We start from the raw sequence: 24,289 nt of genomic DNA, 5'->3' as shown, positions 1-24,289 counted from the left end.
CTACTCTTCATGCAATTTAAATATGTACTAAAATCTCTCACTTTTAAAAAGTGTGGTTTCTGATTGTTTCCAGCTCATTATTTTCCACTTGGAATTCTAGTGGCTTTTATATTCTGAGTTGAATCATATATAAAAACTTGCCAGCTTTATCAAATATGTTACTTTGCTATTCCAAATGTTAGAATGCGGCAATCAGGACTTGACCCATCTGTCATATAGTTTGTGATATCAGCCTAGGGGGAATATAGATCTCCTTTCCTTCTGTATGCACACAGCAATGTAAATGTACTTCTCCTATAGTTTCTGCTATATTTAAGATCAACATTTTAATAGCCAACGCACTTCTCTAAACATCTCTGTCTGTAAGAAGACTGGCATATTTATCTGGATGGTATCATGCCAGAAGCCCTTTTCTCTTTGCTCACATTTCCCAGAAACAGGAAGAGAGAGATAATTCAGCTGTTTATTTAAAGAAAGAGGTTTGCTGGTTGGTTGTAATTTTGAAAGTGTTGAAATAAGAATATGGGGGTATGTAACATCAGGATGGTAAAAACATTTGGCTCTATAAAATAGGTCAATCATTTCCCCCCTCTATTCCTGGGTGGCAGGCCTGCACAATCTTTGGCTTCTTGAATCCCACGGAAATCAGTGGGATTCAAGCAGCTTATCAGTGCGTAGGCTTGAAACCCTAACCAGGACAGCAGACACTTCATCTGCATCCCTATAGCACCTTGACATGCAAATACAAAAATAAGCAATACTTCTTAGAAGCTGGAACCAGAGAGAGCTCAGCTGTCTTACCCATATAGCAAAATTGGAGAACTGAAGATTCATTGTGTTCGTTCTCTTATTGCTTTTTGATGTGATTACTTTTCACAAGGTGTCTTTACCATATTAGTTTTTTTTGAATGCCCTTTCCTTGAGAGATTCAATGTCTCAGGTTCAATCCCAGGCACCTCCAGTGAAAAGGATCTCAGGTAGCCGGGTTGGGTAGGATATCATCACTGATACTGAGGAGCCACTGCCATCAGAGTAGACTGCAGTGGTCTAGATCAGGGGTTTTCAATTTTTATTTTTTTTTGGTAAATGCCACCAGAGACAGCAGCTGTGCATAAGAGAGAGAAGCTGTCACATAGTTGTCCCTGCAGTGATGAAGAAGGTTCTCTGTTGCAGACCCTGCTCTCTTTTCTGCTTGTACCCTTCTAGTCCAGTGTTTCTCAATCTGCATTATGGGTACCATTAGTGGTGTCTGGTGGTACTTGTAGGACTTCTGGAAACCTATCGCTCTGCAGCAAGTCCAGGAACGCAACACAACAAACAGCAGTAGGAGGTCCAGCGGACAGAGTTCCAAAGCCTGCTTTTCCATGCTCAAAAAAGCCAAGTACTGAGGAATCCGCCCTAAGCTTCTTACCAGTGTTTGTCGCAATGCATCTGGCCTCCCAACCCAGAGGTAACTGCTGATGTCATCACCAGTTACTTTCAGTAGTACTTCAAATAGGTGGACCATGTGAAGTGGTATGGCAGAGAACAAACTCGAAAAACACTGTTTTAGTTCAATATGTTTCTTTTTTTGATGAGGCTGCCACAGAGCCATACCACATTACTGGTCCCCATTCTGATGGGACCAGCCAGGGACCAGCCAGAGCAGTGTCATATAGTCTTTGTAGCAGTAGAACCAAGTATCCCCTAGCACACCGTGAAGTACAACCAGAGGCACACATATAATTGCTTGCAAAGCATATATCTATATGGGCCAGTGTTCTGACTCAATATGAGGCCGTTTCACATGTCTATTGGGCAGCTTCTGGTATTTAACACAGGACAGAAACCGAGTATGCCATGGTCCTGGAAAATATCAGATCTTACAATATGAGGAAGTATACAGATTGCACAACAATCTGTAAGTCTGAGATTACTTACATTCATATTTAACATGGTATTTTAATATGAAAGTAAGCTATCTCAGACTGTTGTGCAATAAGTGCTCTACAAATCATTTATGTGACAGAAAAATTAGTCATGTCAGAAAGTAAAATGGAAATGAAGCCTCAAAATTTCTGTTAAAGAAGACTTCATCAGGAGTGGGCAACATGAAGGGGAAAAGCTTTCGCAGAGCTCTCTCTCCCCCCTCCATTGTAGCTACTTTCCAAGATTGGGTTCTTATTCCATGTCTGTATAATGCAGTCATTTTCAACCACTGTGCCATGGCACACTGGTGTGCCACAGATGGTCTGCAGGTGTGCCGTGAGAGTTTGGGGGAGGATCATTTGTTAGTAGGGCCACTGCAGGATGTGTCAGTGTGGTGTGCCTTGTCAATTGTCAAAAAACGGTGTGCCTTAACAATTTTAGTGCTTTGTCAGTGTGCCATGAGACGAGAATGGTTGAAAATCACTGGTTTAATGATTAAAATCTTCTTAAGTCATCTATGAGAGACTAAAGTCAAGGTTTATGTACGCACATAATGGAAAGGTAGTTTTATGGTACACCAAAAGTCATTTGAGTTTCATGCACAGAAGAGCCAATAGTTAGGCTTAATTCCAGGTCACAAAAGAACTGTATAATCAATATGTTTAACATAGAAAGTGAGGAGGACTGGAAAGCCGTTTTTGAAGCTTTGGGAGAAGTTTGAATTTTCTATGCAAGATCTGCATCATAATTATTATGTATCTTTATAGCTCTTCCTTGCTTAAATGTTCTTCTCCTTTTCCTCAGATTTGAAATCTGTCCATCAATTCATGTCAGAAAACATCTTGATCTAATTTCTTATTTCTCATGAGGTAAGAAAGGGAAGGAAGGAGCAGGCGAGACTATAAAAACTTTTGGCCTTCTGCTAAATAAATTATTTCTCATTTAAAACATAACTAGAACTTGGTCTCACATTTGTCTAGTATTTCCATATCCTTCCCTGCTTGGAATTTGTCTCTCCTTGAGGGCTTCCATGGTAGAGAGAAGCTCAGTCAGTCTTCTCCACTTTCTCCCCATGATGTGAGGATAAGCTGGCCGTTTTGCAGAACCACAGTGGTAAGATTGAAAATGGAAGGCTTCTGTCTGCAATGGAGCTCTTAGGAAAACAAGAACTCTGTCCAAGTGAACACCCTCCAATCTTGACTTTGGAAGTTAATTTTGTATTAATTAACAGTCGGTGGCTAGGATTGGTGACTACAGCATGACAGTCCGACTTGAGAATGACTGGTTAGCCTGTACATGAACATTGCACCAGAATGTTCTCCAAGGCTGAATTCCTATGAACTCTTTCTTGGGAATAAATCCCACTAGACACAATTGGATTTATTTCTGCATAACCCTGTCTAGGATTGTGATGCACATTATCAAAGGAGCTTTTGAGTCTTCTCCAGTACAAAGGGCACATGAGATGGCAGCTTCCCACTTCCCTACCCAGGTTTGGTACTGTGGTATTCCATAGGTAAGCTCGCCACAAAAACTAGTACTCAAAATTTTACTGACTTTACTAGTTCCACAAAAATCCCCTTCTTCCATGAGTATCATAGTTGAAACAGCACTGTGATTATTGTTAAGAATATTTATATATTGGTTTTCAACAAAAGAAGTTCACAATGTGATTTACATAGCAAACCCTATGGGCATGAGACAAAGCTTCTCTAGATATAAACTGGAGACAACTGCAGAACTACAAACAGTAATCTAACCTCTGGAAGTCGACCCTCCTGACAATTCATACAATGACTGTGGAGCCTTTGTTTTGCTCAGACTGTCTCTGTATGTGCTGGGAACATGCTTTGGCCCAATTTAGATTGTATGTATCATGGAGAGACAGGTCAAAAAGAGTATGATGCCTCTCACGGCAACTGGCTGTGCCTTTTTACAGGAATGTCACATTTTTGAGAATCTTCGGCATATGTGTCTGTATCGATATAGATATAGCAATATTAAATAAAACAATGTGAACTGATAGCTGTTGAGACCTTCAACGAAAGGAGCAGCTCTTGCAAAAGGCTACCATACCGTGGCACCTAATATGCATTAGTCAACTGTGCCATAGGAATGACTCTGACTGGTTCTCATTCTAGTTTACAATATGATTGGCATGTAACAGAGAGGCATTTCCTCAAAGGGTACCAAAGCCAGAGGACAATTGTACCCATGAGACACAGCCAAGCTGCACAGCAAGACCTGCAGTAATCCAACTCTGCTTTGGCTTTAAATATGTTTCAGCTACTGAACTTGCCGGCAGCTGCACATTTATGCTAGTTGCTACAGACCTAGACACCTACAGTGACCCAGATGAAAAATATATTTTAGAGCTGATTGGCATGTAGAACCTGCAGCTGTCAAATATGCCTGGATTGTACAACTTCAGTTATGTTCTCTGTGTGTATGTGCCCAAGGCAGAAAAAAGGGGGAAGAGAATGGCGGAGGGAAAAAAAAATAAAACAGCATAAAACAAAGTGGCCATAGCAGCTGGCCTTATCAAGTTGTTTTTAAAATATAACCTAAAACACATGACCTGTAGATTTGACTGTGCTGTTGTCAGCAAATTGACCCGCTGTGGATTCCATCTCACTCTCTTTCTTTCTTTTTTTTTTTAAAATGAAATTGTAAAAACAGCAACAAAAAAGTGTTTTTGAAAAGCGATCGGGGAGGATCTGTGCATGTTTCCCTGCAGCTCTGCAACATGTACCATAATAGTAATTAAAATACTCCTGCTGATTCCCTGCTGATGCCAGCAAGTGTATATAATAGCTCCTGCCAAACACTGGCATTGTTTCATGCTATGTTATAAAGACAGTGGATAGAAGATGGAACTCACTATCATATTTTTTTTTGTACAAGTTCAAATCCTTATCACCTATCCCTAGTGCTTTCAATTTAACATTAGCAGTACTCTTTAGATTTTGCTTTTTCTTTATGCATCACTGTGTACTAAAAGAGATTACAGTTTCTAGGACTGGTTCACATGCTACTGGAGCCTTCGTGTGTGAGTCTCAGCCTCAGGACAGCCTAGTTTGCGGATGGGCAGTGCTCATGCAGAAGTCTGTCTGTGAACTGGCATCTCCCCATAGGAACTTCACATAGGAGCTGTCTATGTGCTGATATAAGGATTTCACACATCATGGTACTGGAGGAGACATAGTCCATGTGGAGGCATTGGTTCTTGCAAGTGGTGTGGGCCTGCTTGTTTGCAGCTCTGTGTGGTACTGATGTGCTCATGTAAGAGGCTTCTAATAATCGATGATATTGACAACATCAAGGAGGAGTGCAACTCTTGGGACTGTGTGAAAATCATTGTATCCTGCTGGTACAAGTGCTCAAAAGTTGGGACCATACTGGATAACTCAGTACCACTGAAGGTCATGCAAATATAGAAAAATGTCAACATTACTACTATACTTGCATAATTCAGATCCTGAAAATTTTTTTCCACCCTGTGATGATGTTCCATAAAGATTGCTAGATGCCACAGGACTGTGTATCTCTTTACAGTCTGGGTGGCTTTTTCTTCTTTGAAACAACCTGTAAATATGCAGATACATTCTGTCCACACTAAGAGGGAGCTTCAGTACTTTCATGCACAATATTTTTTGTTCTCTGCCCTCTCATTGCAGAGAGATAGTGGGGCGGGTGGTGAATTTTTTGACTGACCACCAAGGGCATCAGTATCACCTTCAAAGTATTTGGTTTGTTGATCCAAATTGGCCTGGGAAATTTTGTTCTTTTCCCCCCTCTACATTCATTAGCCAAGTACTCATAGACTATTTTAGATAGCAACTGGTGTGAGCAGGAATAGGCAGGATGAATATACAAAATTGGGCGCAATCCTAACCCCTTATGTCAGTACTTTCCAGCACTGACATAAGGGCAATGCAGCTCTGAGGTAAGGGAACAAACATTCCTTTACTTTGAGGAGGTCTCCGTAAGTGCCCTAATGAAGAGAATAAAAAGGGACATAAACTGTGGCATAACACATGCCCGATCTTGTCTGATCTTGGAAGCTAAGCAAGGTCAGGTCTGGTTAGTACTTGGATGGGAGACCGCCTGGGAATACCGGATGCTGTAGGCTTATACCATAGTCTTTCGAGACTGAAGGTTGCCAACCAAAATGTAAGAAGGTGATACGGGAGGCCAAGTGAGACCATGAGGAACGCATGGCCAGCAACATTAAGGGGAAAAATAAAAGCTTCTTCAAATATGTTAAAAGCAGGGAAATTAAATGAGTTCTTTGCATCTGTCTTCACGACAGAAGACCTCGGGCAAATACCACTGCCTTAACGGCCCCTCCTGACCAAGGAATTAAGTCAGATAGAGGTTGAAAGAGAAGATGTTTCAGACCTCATAGATAAATTAAAGATCAATAAGTCACTGAGCCTGGATGGCATCCACCCTAGAGTTATTAAGGAATTAAAGAATGAAGTTGCTGATCTCTTGACTAAAATATGCAACTTGTCCCTCAAAACGGCCACGGTGCCAGAAGATTGGAGGACAGCAAATGTCATACTAATCTTTAAAAAGGGAAAGAGGGGGGACCGGGAAACTATAGGCCGGTCAGCCTAACATCTATACCGGGTAAGATGGTGGAATGCCTCATCAAAGATAGAATCTCAAAACACATAGACGAACAGGCCTTGCTGAGGGAGAATCAGCATGGCTTCTGTAAGGGTAAGTCTTGCCTCACAAACCTTATAGAATTTTTTGAAAAGGTCAACAGGCATGTGGAAGTGGGAGAACCCATGGACATTATATATCTGGACTTTTAGAAGGCGTTCGACACGGTCCCTCACCAAAGGCTATTGAAAAAACTCCATAGTAAGGGAATTAGAGGGCAGGTCCTCTCCTGGATTGAGAACTGACTGAAGACCAGGAAACAGAGAGTGGGTGTCAATGGGCAATTTTCACAATGGAGAGAGGTGAAAAGCTGTGTGCACCAAGGATCTGTCCTGGGACCGGTGCGTTTCAACCTCTTCATAAATGACCTGGAGACAGGGGTGAGCAGTGAGGTGGCAAATTTTGCAGGCGACACCAAACTTTTCTGAGTGGTGAAGACCAGATGTGATTGTGAGGAGCTCCAGAAGGATCTCTCCAAACTGGCAGAATGGGCAGCAAAATGGCAGATGCATTTCAATGTAAGTAAGTGTAAAGTCATGCACATTGGGGCAAAAAATCAAAACTTCACATATAGGCTAATGGGTTCTGAGCTGTCTGTGACAGATCAGGAGAGGAATCTTGGGGTGGTGGTAGACAGCTTGATGAAAATATCAACCCAATGTGCAGTGGCAGTAAAGAAGGCCAATTCTATGCTTGGGATCATTAGAAAAGGTATTGAGAACAAAACAGCTAATATTATAATGCTGTTGTACAAATCGATGGTAAGGCTACACATGGAGTATTGTGTCCAGTTCTGGTCACCACATCTCAAAAAGGACATAGTGGAATTGGAAAAGAATATAAGAACAGCCCCACTGGATCACACCATAGGCCCAATTAGTCCAGCTTCCTGTATCTTACAGCGGCCCACCAATTGCCCCAGGGAGCACACCTGATAACAAGAGACCTGCATCTTGGTGCCCTCCCTTGCATCTGGCATTCTGACATAGCCCATTTCTAAAATCAGGAGGTTGCACATACACATCATGGCTTGTAACCCATAATGGATTTTTCCTCCAGAAACATGTCCAATCCCCTTTTAAAGGCATCCAGGTATGATGCCATCACCACATCCTGCGGCAAGGAGTTCCACAGACTGATCACACGCTGAGTAAAGAAATATTTTTTTTGTCTGTCCTAACCCTCCCAACACTCAATTTTAGTGGATGTCCCCTCGTTCTGGTGTAATGCGAGAGTGTAAAGAGCATCTCTCTATCCACTTTATCCTTCCCATGCATAATTCTGTATGTCTCAATCATGTCCCCCCTCAGGCGTCTCTTTACCAGGCTGAAGAGGCCCAAACGCCATAGCCTTTCCTCATAAGGAAGGTGCCCCAGCCCCGTAATAATCTTATTCGCTCTCTTTTGCACCTTTTCCATTTCCACTATGACTACATATATAAGAAATACCCTGGTCTGCAAACTGCAAAACTGTAGAAACCTTAATAAGTCACTAACAGCAGATCATGATGGTCATTGAGCATAATCAATATATCTACACTATTTCTGGAGGACATCTTATGCTTATCCAGCAGAGTAAAATGAGCTCATGAAAATTACAGCAATTAGGGCACATTAACATAAAAATTAATTGCATAGTTGTGCATTAATATTTCATAGGAACCAAATCTAAAGACTTCAAAAATTATTATTTTCTAAAGAAATAATGGACTTCAAATTTTCACAGGCAAAAACAAGGATACCTTTTACATGACATTATATTATATTTTTTTCTACTGAATTTAGTAGAAATTTTATGTGCCTATGGATTCAATCTCCTAAATGCTCTTCTGCTATTCAGTTCAATTCATTTGCTTCCCTAGGTCTAATATGTTAAAACACAATGTAAACTGGCAGTCCAACCAGATTTAGGCCCACCAGTGCAACCTTTGCCAAATCCTATGCACCAACAGGGACCAGACTGGCCTGGAGAAATAAGTAAGAACAAGAATAAGAACATACTCAGATCAATGTCTGCTTTTTTTGCTGGTATAGATCTGTTAGGGCCAAGGGTGTGAGTGGGACAGGAAATGAGAGCATCAGATCTGGCAGACCTCACTGCTGCTAAGACCCATCATGTCCCATCCTCAATCCACCCCAGACCAGCCTGATCACCCCACTTTGCCATTGTTGCCAACATACCTGGATTGACAGTCTGTCTGCGAGTTGGTACTTGGCTTTTGCACAAGTGGCCATGTTCTGAAGACTTTTGGAGAAGCCACTGCAATCGTAGACCATGGGATACGCTGGTGGATCTTGTAGTCTACCAGCATATCCCATGGATAGGATTGAGCCCTAAGTTTAGTTTAATGCAAATCCTAGAATTCTGAACAGTGTTCCCCATAAACTGCATGGTTGTGTGGTTGGGCAGTTCCAAGGCAAGCTCTGTGCAGCATGGAGCTCAGCAACCTGAAAGTTTGGCTATGATGGATGATGTCATAGCTGAACTTCCAATGATGCTTTGCATTGCACTGTCTGCACCTGCATGGATCCCTTAGACAGAATATAAATCCTGACCCATTTTTTTGATTATGCTTTACACATGTGGTGGATGTTCAAATATCCAGAGGAAGATCAGTGAATGTTGACAATAATATAATGCACAAATTAAGACTGAACACTTTAACTTCATAACTTTGGACATTCACCAGTTGAATAAGGTACTGATAGCATTCCCTCATGATTGTCAGTGATCTCCTTATTTTGTAGACATGCACCTAGATGTAAATGTACATCCATGTCTGATAAACCCATAGCGACCATTGTAGATGCCTGTCTAGATTTACTAACATCAGAAATATATAACTGCTTCAATTCCACATGGCTCTTAGAGAACTGAGTGTTTTTGATATTATGACAACATAGCTGTTTTCTATTACAAGTTTTATATAAGCCGAGTTTAGAGCAGTGGTCTTCAAACTGAAGACCGCTGTGTCCCAAAAAAGCCCACCCCATCTCAGACAGAGCTTACCGTTCTGTCATCACACCACATTTCTTTGAAGCAGAACATGTTACAGGGATGCTCTGGGCTGTCACGTCTGCCTGGACATCCTGTTACACAGCCTTCTGAGACACTGGGCAACAGACATGACTGCCCAGAGTGTCCCTGTAACATGTTCTGCTTCAAAGAAATGTGGTGTGATGACAGAACGGTAAGCTCTGCTCACGGGAAGGGGGACTTTTTCCAAACCCCAGATTCGGCCCGCGGGCTAGTATTTGGGCTATTTGTTATGGGCTTTCTTAGGGCTCACTGATAAATTATGTACATGGATTCTCTAGTCCAGAGTAGTTCATAGTAGTGTAAGTGATCTATGAATTATTGTGAGTATGAAAAATGAAAGAGATACTGTGTTTGCATTATTTTCACTCTAAGATTATCTCAGTGCAATTACCATCAGAAACTGTCATGAAATTATTGGGAGTTTTTCCTTTTAAAAATTATTTTTTCTAAAAACAATTCAAAATCCAGACAATTTGCTTTCACAAAACGTAAACGAAAGACTCAGAAAAAAATAAAATTCAATTAACAGTTCAGATCTAAAGAAATTTCAAATGAAGATTTCTTATATGAGTAGAAGTCATGAAAAAAGTGGCCTGTCTTAATTTTGACAGTATTGCTTTTTTAAATGATCTGTATCTGAACTGTATTCATGTTTCATTACATCACATGTTACAAACAAAAAGAAAATTTACGACAAACATGACTTCTGTCTGACTGTATTGTTAGTTACACATTAACAAGAAAACCATTCTTCCCAAACAGGGCATAAAACAGAAGATACAAAAAACAAAAATGAGAATTAGTTTTGATATCAAACAGTGTTTTGAACAAAAAGCCAAATTGTTAATATTATTGGGTACCAAACTGTAGTTTTGGGGTCTTTTAGTTTAAACATATGACTTTGTTCTTGGTTAGGCTGTGTCTCATCTCCTATTAAGGTTTGCACTGTATTTCTACTGGATCTACTACGGGAGAACGAGAACACCAGGTACATGAATTAAGACAGCACAAATTAACTCCTTAAGTATTATTGCAACTCCAACTTCTCTCTCTAAGGAGCACATATCTTAAGGAGCTACATAAAGGAAAACAAAGATCAATAGAAACTCAACAATCCTAGCAATTGATAATGCATATACAGTTGTTCACCTGCATCCTTTTGATTCTCTATATGAAAGAGAAAGAAAGCAACAAGGAGAAAAGAGAGAGAGAAACAAGAACAGATATGCAGGATTAATGAGCAAGTGGATCAAAATGCTCCCCAGTTATGTGTGGTTTATGACATTACAAAGAAAAGAAAAAAGTTGCCCAATCTCTCCCACCACCCAGAATCATGGGTATCATAAAAAGGTCTCATTTTGCAAAGGTAAAACTGAATGTTGTACAAAACAAAAATTGTGTTGAGTTGGTTTAAGCTCTGTGAACACACACTTCCTAGTAGAAGAGTAAACAAGTATACATAATATGCCTGATTCAGTGCTTGCTACTAAGGAATAATAGTAATAAAAAAGGTAGGATAGCATTCTTCTTGAAAGGTGACAGACAAAAAACACTGAAGATCTAACGTACAGGAAGGACATTTTTCTGAGGCCTTACACGCAGAATTTTTTTAAAAAAATGTTTAAAGCACACACATTAGGGAAAGGTAAAGACGGTTCTTCCCCAATGTCTTTTATCTGACCTCTAGCTCATTGCTCCCCCATGTAGTTTCTACCTTTTGATTGTGTACCAGTGACAAGTGTTTACAAATTGGGGCTACACAGAAGCAAAGTAAAAATGCATTCAGGTCACAGACAGAAAGAACTGAAAAAACTTACAGACAAATTGGAGTTCGTCACAAACAAAAACAGCTTAATTTTTCTAACCTTTTTTTTAAGGCTCATAAAAAGTGACTGGACTTCTCACACTGGGACTTTCACAGACAGAAGCAACAGACAAGCCAATGCTAAAAGACTTGAAGCAAGGAAAGTGAGTTGGTTTGGCTCTGGATTGTACTGAAGTAATGAAAACAGAAAAGAGTGGAGACAGCATGGAGAGGAGGGTGGAAAGTACTCACGAATGGTTAAATCCATCACTTGAGAGGCCAAGCAGAAGACAGGATGCTCATACATTTCTCTCTTTTTCCCTATAAAAGAGGATTTGGGCATGCAAGAGGCTTAGGTCAGGTAAAGAGGTTATAGGTCATAGGTCAGAGGAAAACTTTACATTAGCTTAGAAGGAAAGTAGCTGTAGAGTATTTTGGGATACACACAGGATAAAAATAAAAAAGGAGGTTTAAAATTGGAGGTTTACTGGATTAACCATTCAGCATGCTCATGAGTCACAAAAGGGATTGTGACCATGATTCTAAAGGTTTGTTCTGAATTGTTTGCAGGAATATAATGGTCAGAACGTCATGAATAGAAGGAAATAGAATTCTATTGATTTAAGGCTCCGAGATACTAAGGATTTTAGCCTTCAGTATCTAAGGCTTTTGCAGGTATTTCTTCATAAACATAGCCTCAAACAGCATTGCTGCTAATTGTTTATCTTAATTTCAATGAGGCATTTCATTTTGGAGGCATCTAAATTATAGACTCCTCAGGAGAAATGGGTCATACAATGATAATTATTTTAAAATAATAAAAAAATAAGAACTCATAGTGAGCCGACTATGCTCATGAGAGAAAACCTGAGGCATGCAGCTTGCGGATGTTGGGTTGTTTGAATTAACAATCCCAGCATGCTTTGAAACTGACACAACCACTTTTTATAGAGGTGGCATAGAAAAGTGGCTGCACCAACCACGAACAAGGAAGGAGAGAAGCAGAAGAGAGCAGGTAGTGTGGGATGAAGTACTTCTCTGAAAACAATAGCTGGAATTGAAGGGGAAAAAAAAAAGGAAACTAAAAAAAGTTTGTTGCTTCAAAGTATTCCCAGACCTAAAAGTCACAGTGCCAAAAAGAAGGCAGATAATTAACACAATCAAGAAGAATTGAGGCACAAAAGGAAAGTACACACTAACTGTTCTATATTTTGGGAAATGAATGCATTTTTACTTACAGATCATAAAGTTTGTTTTTGCATAGATATATCTGAAAGAAGAGAGCAAAGCTTACCGACAGAATTAGTGAGCGTTACACAGAGACCTTGGGAGTCCAGTGTCCATTCAAAAGAAAAATACAAAACAAACCCAAAGCTGCCTTTGAACTGGAGCTCTCCCATGTCCTCATGAGGCATATTTAAACATTGAATTTTTTTTTAGATGGAGTTCACCAATTAAAACCATTCCATGAAGCAGAGTGATTTGATAAATGGCTTGATAGCACAGCACTCAAGAGATCTGCGTTCCTTCTCTATTTTCATGGCTCATTACCAAGTCAAGAGTTGATAAACATCCTTTTAGTGCCCAATTCTTAAGCGTTTCTCACTGGATGCATAACAATGAATTCATTACCACTGGTACACAATTTGCATTGTCAATGGGGGAAAAACACTGAAAAAGAGAGGATGTGTATAATGTACAGACCCTGAAAATATGTGACATATCACAATAATCCAGTCCTTCTGACAAGCAAGGACTAGGGAGAAAAGAAATTGAACGGTGATATTGTTTCCTCTCGTGTTAACTGAACAAAAACATAGCTTTAGTAAAGCTTCATGGCTCATGCATAACAAGAAACCAAAATCTACACTGCACAATTCAATTTATACATCTTATAACAAGGCATTCATCATGTTGTGTGGGAGTTTCAAATTACTGTACAGCAGCCAACAAGGTAACAATGAGAATTGATTAATGTATAAAGATCTATCTGCATGTATGGAGCTCCTGCCAAAAGCGTATCTTCAAGCGAGTTTTAAAATGTCTTTTTGATGGCTACATGTGTCTCTGGTCACTAGCTGTTGTTCCTTCATAATGTAAAAGGTCAATAATATCAGCTGTGGAGAATTTAGAGTGACAAGAATGAAATCTGATGCAAGCGCAGGGCCAACTGATTTGACAAGATCTGCTATGCATAAAGAAGGTGGCAAAAATTACCCAGAAGAAAAAAATAGACATTTTAAGTTGGCTTACAAACAAATGAGCACAGTTAAAACATTTCTTAATTTCTGATATTTTAATTGCTCCATGAACTCCACTGTCACAGGCAATTAACTGCATTTCCCTTTCTAACTATGAAAATGACATAGTACATTGGTCTCAACTTGCATTTTCCAACTACCACCCACTACATATATTAATATTGTACTATTTGACCAAACATGCTTACAATCTTATGAATTATTATTCTGTTCACCATTCTACCTTCTAAAAAAATAGAAAATATTTCACATAATTTTTCTTTTTAACAAAAAATCAACAATTGTCACTTAAGTAATAACAGAATAATTACACTGTATTTGTTTTAAAGCAGTTGTCTTTGTTGTCTTGCTGAAAGAAGAACCAATGTTAATTTAAATAATAAAATCACCTTACCTTCAATTTTGGCATACTCTGATAGCCGAGTATAGTTAGTCAATGCAGCTTGTTCTAAGCATTTACGGATGACAGCTTTTACCTCCTCTTGAGGGACTGGAGTAACTATGTCTTTCATCAAAACCTTGATACAAGAAACACTAATTTATTGTGTCATCCTGACAAATTTTTTAATTTTTTTTTACCTACCCTCTTGATACCTTTTGTCTCCCTCTGCTGGGCCAAATACAGACAGCAAAGGCAATTCCCAGTGTTCACTGGAAGGAACCCCTGGACCAGATCACCAAGGCCCTCTTCTGACATTCCACTTCACTATTATTTTGAAATTTGTCTGACAGGAAGTGGCCCGAAAGTGGCTAAAGATATGCACTTGGTAACCTTTTAGAATGGTTAGATGCATGTAGAATACACACATCTTGTAAAGAGTCCTGAATTATTACCCATAATTCACATTTATTATAGACAAGAATGACTTGACTTTATGAAGACATGTTTTAGACCATGTGGACAAATTTCAGAAAGGTAGCTTTGGGCGCAATCCTAACCCCTTATGTCAGTGCTTTCCAGCACTGGCATAGCAGTGCCAATGGGACGTGTGCTGCATCCTGCAGTTGGATGTCACTCACGGAGGCCTCCTCAAAGTAAGAAAATGTTTGTTCCCTTACCTCAGAGCTGCATCGCCCTTATTTCAGTGATGGAAAGCACTGACATAAGGGGTTAGGATTGTGCCCTATGTTAGTGCAATATGGCAACGTACCACAAGAAGAAGATTCTTGTCTACAGATGTTTATTGCACAACAGTAGTTCCATCATAGCTTGAAATAAAAGGTTTGTTTCTAAAAGATCACATGATTAGGAGCACAGTTTAATATACTGTGATGTTTAGGTATATATATAAAGAAAACTTTAAAATATTCAACATTGAAATGTAATTTCTATACACCGATTTCATATGATTCCATGCTAAAATTTATAGACCTTCTTTTTCAGTATTCAGAATTTTTGTACAATAACAGTGTGGTCTCATAGCATAGAAACTGATAATTAGAATTCCATGCTGCCCTGTGACATTAGCATAATAAAAATATTATTCCATTTGTGTACATGAAGCATCAGTGATTAAATATGTTGTCGCATAGAACTATAGTTCATCAAAAGGCCATCCAGCCAAATCTATCCAAGAACTGCACAGTATGTAACATGTAGAAAGCAAGTATATTGCTGAATATGGCTCATGCCGTGTATTATCACATACAAATGAAACAGGAGAAGAGACATTCTTTAGTAGAGGAAGGGTGGCATTTCTGACATATGGAAGTCCCTCCCCTCCAGGAGGCAGAGTCGGTCTGGCTCTATTTTGGGGGGTACGGCATAGCCACCTTAAATGATGATTCAAGCAGCTTCCTTGTGAGAAAGCTGACACTATGGCTTCCTCACAAAGAAGGTGCTTGACTCAGCATATAAGATGGTTTTGCCATACCCCCAAAACTAAAGCCAGTCGGGCAAAACTGATGCCATTTTTGGATTCAGCACCACAAATATACCTAAGAATAGGTCTAACATTTTCGACAGCAAAATGTGTGCAGGCCTGTGTAATCAAAGTCAATATAAATTCTATAAAATGAAAATAGTCAAATATAATATCAGGAATTCTTCACCAGCCTTTCAGCACTCGTAAGCTTACCCTTTCCAGGAGTGACAGTGTGGCTTTTAATGCGCCTTCTGGTCGGCCAAATGGAAAACAATACCTAGAATAAGTACATAGTTGTTAAAAATTTTCCATATGTTGACATATGCTAACAAGTTTTACACAGGCATGATAAAAAGGATACTTTCCCATGGGCTTTTGCCTTTAAGCCAGTGCTCCTTAAGAAGTTTGGAATTTCCAAATATTGTACAATGAGCCTGGAGGATATGTAAGTCATAAGACTGACATCTTGAAGAAGTAGATGGAAAAGCCAGATCCACACATCTTTTCATAGAGCTGATGTTCTTATTTATTACTCTACAATTTATATTTCACAAGGTAGTACATACTGAATTTGCATTAGATAATAATGTGAATTGCATTCCAGAAGATTATGGAGATGGGAGTGTACAATTTCATTGACATGGTTATGATTATTTCAGTGTTGGAATAGCTACCCATGATATCAGACCAGCAGGGTACTGGAGACATCTGGGGATTTCAAGTTGGAGTTGCAGTTGCTGGAAGAATTAGAAGAGTAGCAATGTAGTGGAAGGAATCATGAATGAAGTGGGTGGCCTTTGATTTTCCATGGATGACATCTTTCTCTCTCTCCCCCCACACAAGCATAAAGTTGGAGACTGGGATCTGCATCTCTCCACAAATGTTAAAATGGGGTGTATAATGGTTATCCTTCTAAAACAGTGTTTCTCAACCAGTGGTACAGGTACCACCAGTGTTACTTGAGGTGATGTCTGATAGTACTCACTGGACACCTGAACACCTACCTCCCAGTTGCAAGACCAGGAATGCAACACAACATACAGTGGTAGGAGGCTCAGCTTAGTGGGTAGAGCTCCAAGGCATGCTTTTCCATGCCCTCAAAAGCCCATCCACCCTAAGGCTCTCACTGATCCAACAATTCAACATATCCAGGTGGGAAGACCATGGCTGTGCTAAAAGATTAAAATCCATGAGGTTAAAAAAGTTCAATGTTTTGTTCTGCAACTTTTTCAGAACTTCCTCAGGGAAATGAACCTGGATAGGACAAGTGTATCCAAGCTCATTTCCCTGATGAAGTTCTGAAAAAGTTACAGAATAAAATGTTGGACTTTTTTAACCACATGGATTTTAATCTTTTAACACAACTATGGTCTTCCCACCTGGATTTATTGAATTGTTGGATTGTTGTTGGCCATGAAAACTTACGAACATACCTCTCACTGATGTTTGTCACATTGCATCTGACCTCCCAACCCAGAAGTACCTGGTGATTATATCGCCAGTTACTTCCGATGGTACTTCTAATAGGCAGACCATATAAAGTGGTACGGTGGTGGATAAACCTTGAGAAACACTCTTCTAAAAGGTAAGTCTGTTATAGAGCCAACTACATAGTTGGTCACAGGACATGGTGATGGCACCTGACCTAGATTACTTTGAAAGGGGACTGGACAGATTTATGGAGGAAAAGTCCATCACAAGTTACATTATGGTATGTGCAACCTTCTGGTTTTAAAAGTATGCTACCTCTGAATACCAGATGCAAGGGAGTTGCAAAAGGGTACAGGTATCTTGTCCTGTTGGTTCCCTGAGGCACCTGGAGAGCCACTGTGAGATACAGAAAGCTGGACTAGATGGAACTTTGGCCTGATCCAGCAAGGCTTTTCTTATGTTCTTAGTTAAGAGTGAGAGGTATTATTCCTGTGTGTGTCTAGGAAAGCTGCTTAAAAAGTGGAAATAGTTTCAATTCCTAACTTTATGAAAATCAAAACTGTCCATTCAATTTCCTCATCTTCTGATCACTTTTAATTAATAAATATTGAGGAAGTAAAAGCAGAAAAAGAAAATCTGAGAAATTTCATCCATAATTTGGACAATTCTGAAGCTTTGGCAATAAAACCTGAAAGGCAATAATGAACAGATAGCTCAATTAATATTTCTTTTTTTAAATAGCTACTGTGATAACCACTGTCATCAATAAGCTAAAACACTGTCCTGAATTTGCTTAAAATGTTCTTATTGTTTATGCAAGTAAACGCTATTGCAGCACAAGAAATACAGCAAGCGGGGCCTGCATTTGAAAAAAACAAATATCCGTCGTTACCTAAAATGCGTGATCTGATTTTCCAATAATAACCGTAGCCTCTCTTTAATTTCTTCAAAGCGTTCTTTCTCTTCTACTGTTACAGTTCCTATTCCATCAGGCCTGAAGAAAGAAAGGCTATGAATAACTCATATGTACTTCAACAAGAATAATCTGAATTGTGGAGTCCATTTTTCTTTTGTTAAAAAAATACCATTGAAACTTTGTCACTTCATTTACAAAACATACAAATGTATAATTGAGTCTGAAATCTAGATACTCAAAATTCTGATTATATATTGTTCCAATTTCTGTTGTGAGTGGCAGCTCAGCATATGGAATGGTGGGACAAATATTTTCCATAAATAAGTACATTCAATTGTACGTCGTTATTCTTTTTTCTAGCATTTCAACTCCACCTTTCTAATAATTATTCATGAATGCTTGCAACCAAAATAAAATCCTACACAATATGGAGCTCTTTGTGAACAAGGGCCAACTCAGCAGTAGGTATCCTTTTTGTGGGTGAGGCAGTTTCCAAGACAAAGAGTCCAATCCTATGCATATCTACTCAGACGTAAGTCCCTTTATAGTCAATGGGGTTTACTCCCAGGTAAGAATGAATAGGATTGCAGCTACGGACATGCATTCACTGCATTGGGAAACCTTGCTTAGATGATATTCTGCCCTTGAATCACAACCTCTAAAGTATACATTGAAGCCACTGAGCTAAGGTAACTGTGCATTTACTATAAAATATTTGTGATCAAAAATCACTGGGCACATTTAAAATGGTCTGGGAAATTTGAGGCCCACAGAGAAAAGTATGCCTTTCATTGGCCTATTTCAACATGGCTTATTTTAACTCAAGTGTTAAATAAACTAATGAAGGACATACTGTTTTCCCTATACAGTACAGGTATATACCTAATTTCCCAAATCATTTTAGATGTCCTCAGTGACTCTGGATTACAAATGTTATACAGTATATATTATCAGTTGATAGACCATGAATAAGGAATGATGCAGTGGGAGAAATCACAGATGTGAAGAGCAGTGAGATTTCTAAAAATGGCTATTTTCACCTTATGGGTATAATCTCTGATTATTAGTGAAGGAAAGAAATCAGCATATTTCTTGATTGTTTCAGGAAGAATATAGTTCTTTTGACAAAATGACATAGTAATATAGAATTAATTAAGCATCTTACCTGAACAAATATTTAAAGTACTGTGAAATTTGGTACAAAAAACCAGTTAACCACAAATTGGCTTAAATCAGGAGACTTGACGTAACTGGTATACCGTTTGAATTGATAATATCAAAGCAAAAAAAGATACTGTAGTTCTGAAGGATGAACAAAACCCCTGTACACCCAGTTTCCCTATCCTGTTCTATTTAATATATTAACAAGTTATTATGTAAAACCATATGAGTGAATGTTGTACACAGGGTTGAAAAAGATTTATGATAAATCACAGAACATTGTATTTCTCAGGCAGGACTGAAAAACTAGAACAGCATAGTTGCCAATTGTTAAAAAAAAACATTTAATCAAGGAAGGTTTCTGATGAACAATTATTGTACAGTATACAGTATTGTATTTAGAATAAGATGTCCTAATTCCTTCCCACCCGTAATAAAGCAAAACAGTTCTTCTGTTCTCTATTTGTAGTGCAAAAGTACAAGCAAGACCTAAGTGCTTTTATATTCATGTTCATGTACTGGTTTACACTGACTAGCGGCTGGTTTACATTACTCAGATATGAGAGAGGGCGAACACAGGCTTCTTATTTCCTCAATTTCTCCTCATAATTGTTGTGTCATTGAATAATCCATAAAGAAGGTAACAAACTGCTCTAATCCATCCTAGAAAATGAGCCAACAAGCCAGACAATTAGTAGCACTCTTCTATTACTGACAAGAATGCAGTTTAGAATTGAAAGTATTTTTAAGAGTAACGTAAGAAGTCTTAAAATTACACAAACGTTCTTACTTAAAGGCCTCCTCCAGTGTTTGGATTAAGCTTTGTAAATCCTTCGTACTAGACTAGCTTGACTATACAAAAGACTTGGCAAAGGATTACAAAGCTTCTAATGAACCTCCTGTCAGGGGTTAATTGGTAAGCTTTATTTTCCTTTTAAAGAATCAAAATGCTCCTAAGATTTTTAAAAAATTACAATCTGTACAGTCAATATTTCATTGACCTAAGGATACAGAAACCCCAACATATAACAAATATTAGCACTTAATATAAAATATGGTTAAAACTCACTAATTTGAAACAAAGACATTATACTCCAGATTTTTAAATTCTTTTTAAATCCAAGCGTTAAAAGGAATACAATCACATTTACATAGTAAATTGCTCAAATTGCGATACCTGAGAATAAATCCTGCACATTTATAGTGCATGACGATCAGAGAGCCTTGCATGCAACTCAACGTGCTTAGGATTGTAGCCCATATATTTGGAGTATTTAATGGTATAATGATCATTTCAATTCAATATGCATGTCTATTGTTGATTATTCATCAAATACAGGTGAGTACACACAGAAAATTATATGCCCAGATCTAGAATAGTGGATAATATATCACATGTATCAGAAGAAAACACATAAATATAGTGTTTTGGTATCATTTTTATTAAATACATAAGGCTTTATAAAAGTAAAAAAATTGTTTAATTTCAAGTAGTTAACCACAGAAATCCACAGAATATTTGAATTACAAAATGAAAAAACAAAACACTATTGTTCATGTGACTTCATTTTTACACAGTTGAGGAAGCAATTGAAATGATGCCAAAAAGAGACCAAAAACAGATGTTCACTGCTTAGATTTATACCTTATATCCACAAATTGTTTATTTTGGAGAAGTCCCATTTATCAACAGTAATTTTCAAGAATAATTAGGGGACATAGCCTGAGATATAGGAAGGATTTATTTACAATAGCACTCAAAAGGGCCGAAAGACTCTTTCAGGCCAGCAAGTACACAGTCCATTTTGTTTATGTGATAACTGCAATCACTGTAAACCTGCTATCGCTAGTTATTGCAAGATCACTAATTACAAATCATTGCCCCTTAACATGTTAGGCAATTACCCAATAAGGGAGACCATAAGATGGGATGTGATAAACCAGCATTGTGATTGTCCATCACATGTTCTCAAACTATTATCAAACTAATCCAAACTAAATCCAAACTAACTACTATCAAACCAATCCAAACTAAATTCCTTCACACTGATGCAGATGCGCCAATGGAGTGTGTGCTTTATCCTGAGGAGGGGGGACAGTTGTGGACATCTCCTTGGAGTAAAGGAACTTTTGTTCCCTTATCCTGGGACAAGCCTCCACTGTTCCAATCGGTCTCCTGTACCTGCTTTTTTGCTAGTAAAAGTCCAAGAAGAATAAGGGAGAGGGAAGGGGATTAGGATCTGGTGCATTCCAGTGCCACCAAGATCCACTCCCCTCCCAATCTGCCTTCCTCCTGCCCCCTCCCCACTCAGAAACTCCCCATTCCTCCCCTCCCCATTCCTCCCCTCCCCCATTCTGCCCATCCTCAACCATTCCCCCTGCCCCTGCTGCTGACTTACCTTTGCTGCTGGAGGTAGCCGGCAGCAACAGCATGCCTTTGGCACTACTGCCGACCCCAAATTGCCACTAAATGGTCACGTATGACAGCAGAACTGCAACCTGCTCTTACTTAGGATTGGCCTGTAAGTTGGTGAATTGTGGCAATAGTCTAGGAAGTGTTTTGCTGAAAATATCTCGACATGAGTTTAAATGCAACAGAAAACAAACTATGCCTTAGCAACTAATGTCTTGGCTGCACTTCAAGTGAGAGATGAAGGAGCTGCTTGTCAGCCAGCGTGGGAGGCAACTGGGGGCCAGAATTGGCACCAGACCGTGAAAGACCCATCTGAAATGTTGTGCAGTTCTTGAAAGACAGAACCCTTCTGTTACTGTAAAAATCCTCTTGGGGATTTAGAAACAGCCTGCCTATGTGAACTGCCTTGAATAAAGTCAGAGGAGTAATCCGATGACCAGAAAGGCGGTATAGAAATACCAGTATTATTATTAGAAACTAGGTCAATATATCAGTTTGAAGTTATGGTGAATTCTACATGCTTATTAACAAAGAACTGCTTATTCCAAAAAAGAAATGGTAGCCATTGGTCACAGATAGCAATAACTGACTCTAATTCTGAACACTTTGCAGTGGAACTTCCTTCCAAATGCTTTTAGGACCAGACCACTGAACTGTGTCTTCTGTTGCTGCACTCTGCACAAACCACAGAGTTTTAAACTCCTGGAGGAGAGACTGGTGCTTCTGCCCAGGCTTGGCCTCATGTAAGAGGAAAATGTTCAATTTTTTTTTTATTTAAAACATTTCTATCCCCCCCTCTCCTCCCATAACATGGGATGCCCAAGGCGGCTTCGAAGTACTCGTATTTGGTAATAGTGGTGCTGCTCCATGAGGACACACGCATGGTACTGCATTGGCAATCAGCAGGTGCCCAGCATGGCAAGAGGCCCAGGTGCCCAGCATGGCAACATGCGATGGGTGCACAGGATCCACCTATGCTGTGCCTGACATGGATCATAGGAAGCTCCTGTATACTGAGTCAGAGCATTGGCCCACCAATACTAACTGGCAGTAGCTCTCTATAGTTTCAGGCAGAAATTTGTCTCTGCCCTATCTGGACAGATTGCTAAAGAAGACTGGGACTTCTTGCTTCCCAAGGAACCTAGGAAGCAAGATGTATGCCAAGGAATATTAAATTATATTTAAAAATATTTAAAAATTTAATATTAACCCAACATTAAACACACGTGACCAATTTTTAAAACATGAACTCTAATGAACACACTATCCCTTCCTCGCCAGTCTGGGGTAGGAGAAAAAAACTGCCATCCACAGCCAATTTGGATGACAGGAAAAATTCCTACCTGGCCCTCATGATAAGATACGAACTAATCTCAGACTTTACATACTCATCATGGCTTGCAACCTGTGATGAAGTTTTGCTCCAGAAATCTATCCAATCCCCTTTTGAAGGCATCTAGGCCTATCACCATCACCATTCCCTTCTTTAGTTAGGCTAGGCCTCTCCAAATGCTTCCTAGTGACATTGGAAGTAGTCCAAATTAAACCCAAGCCCCAGTTCAGCATCTTCATGTGGGGGGGGGTGCGCGCGAGGGTAAACAGAATACCAGATGCAGGGGTGTGGCAGTGAGATGCAAGTATCTTGTTGTCTGGTGTGCTTCCTCAGGCATCAGGCGGGCTGCTGTGAGATACCAGCTTCCTGTAGGACAAGCTGGTATCCCCTTAGAGGGCCACTTAGAGGGCCACTAGGACATGACTGGAAGCCACTTCTGGTTTGTGTCTGCAACTTCCAGTTGTGTACAAGATGCTTTCCGAGGTGCGGTGGCCCACTCCATGGGCCTCCTTGCACTTCAGAACACTTCTGGATGTGACCAGAAATTGCAGGTGCAAACTGGGTGGCTTCCAGTTGCTTCCTAGAGGCCAAATGAGGAGGTGGAGAGACCCGTGGGCACAGTGCGACTTCTGGAAGGCCCAGTGCGGCCCCCAGGTAAGTCATTGTGGCACTGAGTGCTGGTCTTCAGCATCCATGGAATTTGTGATCCACAGGGGAATCTGAAATGAAACCCCCATGTGTATCAAGTGCCCATTGTATAAGAATGCATGTAGAACAGAAAATAAACAGGATGAGCTTGAATTTCTAGCAAGGGAAGGCAAATTTGACTTAATAGGAATAACCAAAATCTGGAGGGATGATTCTCATGATTGGAATACACAAATGGAAGGCTATCAGTTGTTCAGGAAAAGAGAAAGCTGAGTTAGTGCTCCTCAAATACCTGAAGGGCTGCCATGTGAAAGGAAGAAATTTGTTTTCAACTGCCCCTGAGCGTAGAATTAGATTGAATACACACAAACTGCAAATGCACACAAAATTATGCAGGGGATGGACAGAGTGGATAGGGAGATGCTCTTTACACTCTCACATAACACCAGAACCAGGGGACATCCACTAAAATTGAGTGTTGGGAGAGTTAGAACAGACAAAAGAAAATATTTCTTTATTCAGCGTGTGATCGGTCTGTGGAACTCCTTGCCACAGGATGTGGTGACGGCGTCTAGCCTGGACGCCTTTAAAAGGGGATTGGACAAGTTTCTGGAGGAAAAATCCATTATGGGTTACAAGCCATGATGTGTATGCGCAACCTCCTGATTTTAGAAATGGGTTATGTCAGAATACCAGATGCAAGGGAGGGCACCAGGATGAGGTCTCTTGTTATCAGGTGTGCTCCCTGGGGCATTTGGTGGGCCGCTGTGAGATACAGGAAGCAGGACTAGATGGGCCTATGGCCTGATCCAGTGGGGCTGTTCTTATGTTCTTAG

At 39.7% G+C, this 24,289-nt stretch overlaps 1 protein-coding gene across 16 annotated transcripts in view; it reads right to left on the bottom strand.

Annotated features, from left to right (window-relative positions):
- The window catches only part of CADPS (calcium dependent secretion activator), a 465,254-nt gene that overhangs the window by 121,257 nt on the left and 319,708 nt on the right, over positions 1-24,289 (bottom strand). For 6 of the 16 annotated variants that reach the window (XM_066614155.1, XM_066614148.1, XM_066614149.1 and 3 more), the window contains exons 15-19: positions 17,875-17,976; positions 15,765-15,828; positions 14,081-14,204; positions 11,678-11,746; positions 10,771-10,788 (exon numbers count right to left, since the gene is read on the bottom strand). In XM_066614155.1, the coding sequence (XP_066470252.1) occupies positions 10,771-10,788; positions 11,678-11,746; positions 14,081-14,204; positions 15,765-15,828; positions 17,875-17,976 (377 nt within the window). The remainder of the gene's footprint in view (positions 1-10,770; positions 10,789-11,677; positions 11,747-14,080; positions 14,205-15,764; positions 15,829-17,874; positions 17,977-24,289) is intronic. The other 10 variants (XM_066614154.1, XM_066614147.1, XM_066614156.1 and 7 more) reach the window with 3 other exon arrangements.

The sequence above is a fragment of the Tiliqua scincoides genome, chromosome 2 (genome assembly GCF_035046505.1).
Source record: "Tiliqua scincoides isolate rTilSci1 chromosome 2, rTilSci1.hap2, whole genome shotgun sequence".
NCBI lineage: Eukaryota > Metazoa > Chordata > Lepidosauria > Squamata > Scincidae > Tiliqua > Tiliqua scincoides.
Note: the sequence above shows the minus strand (reverse complement) of the source record. Positions and strands in the feature narration are given on the sequence as shown.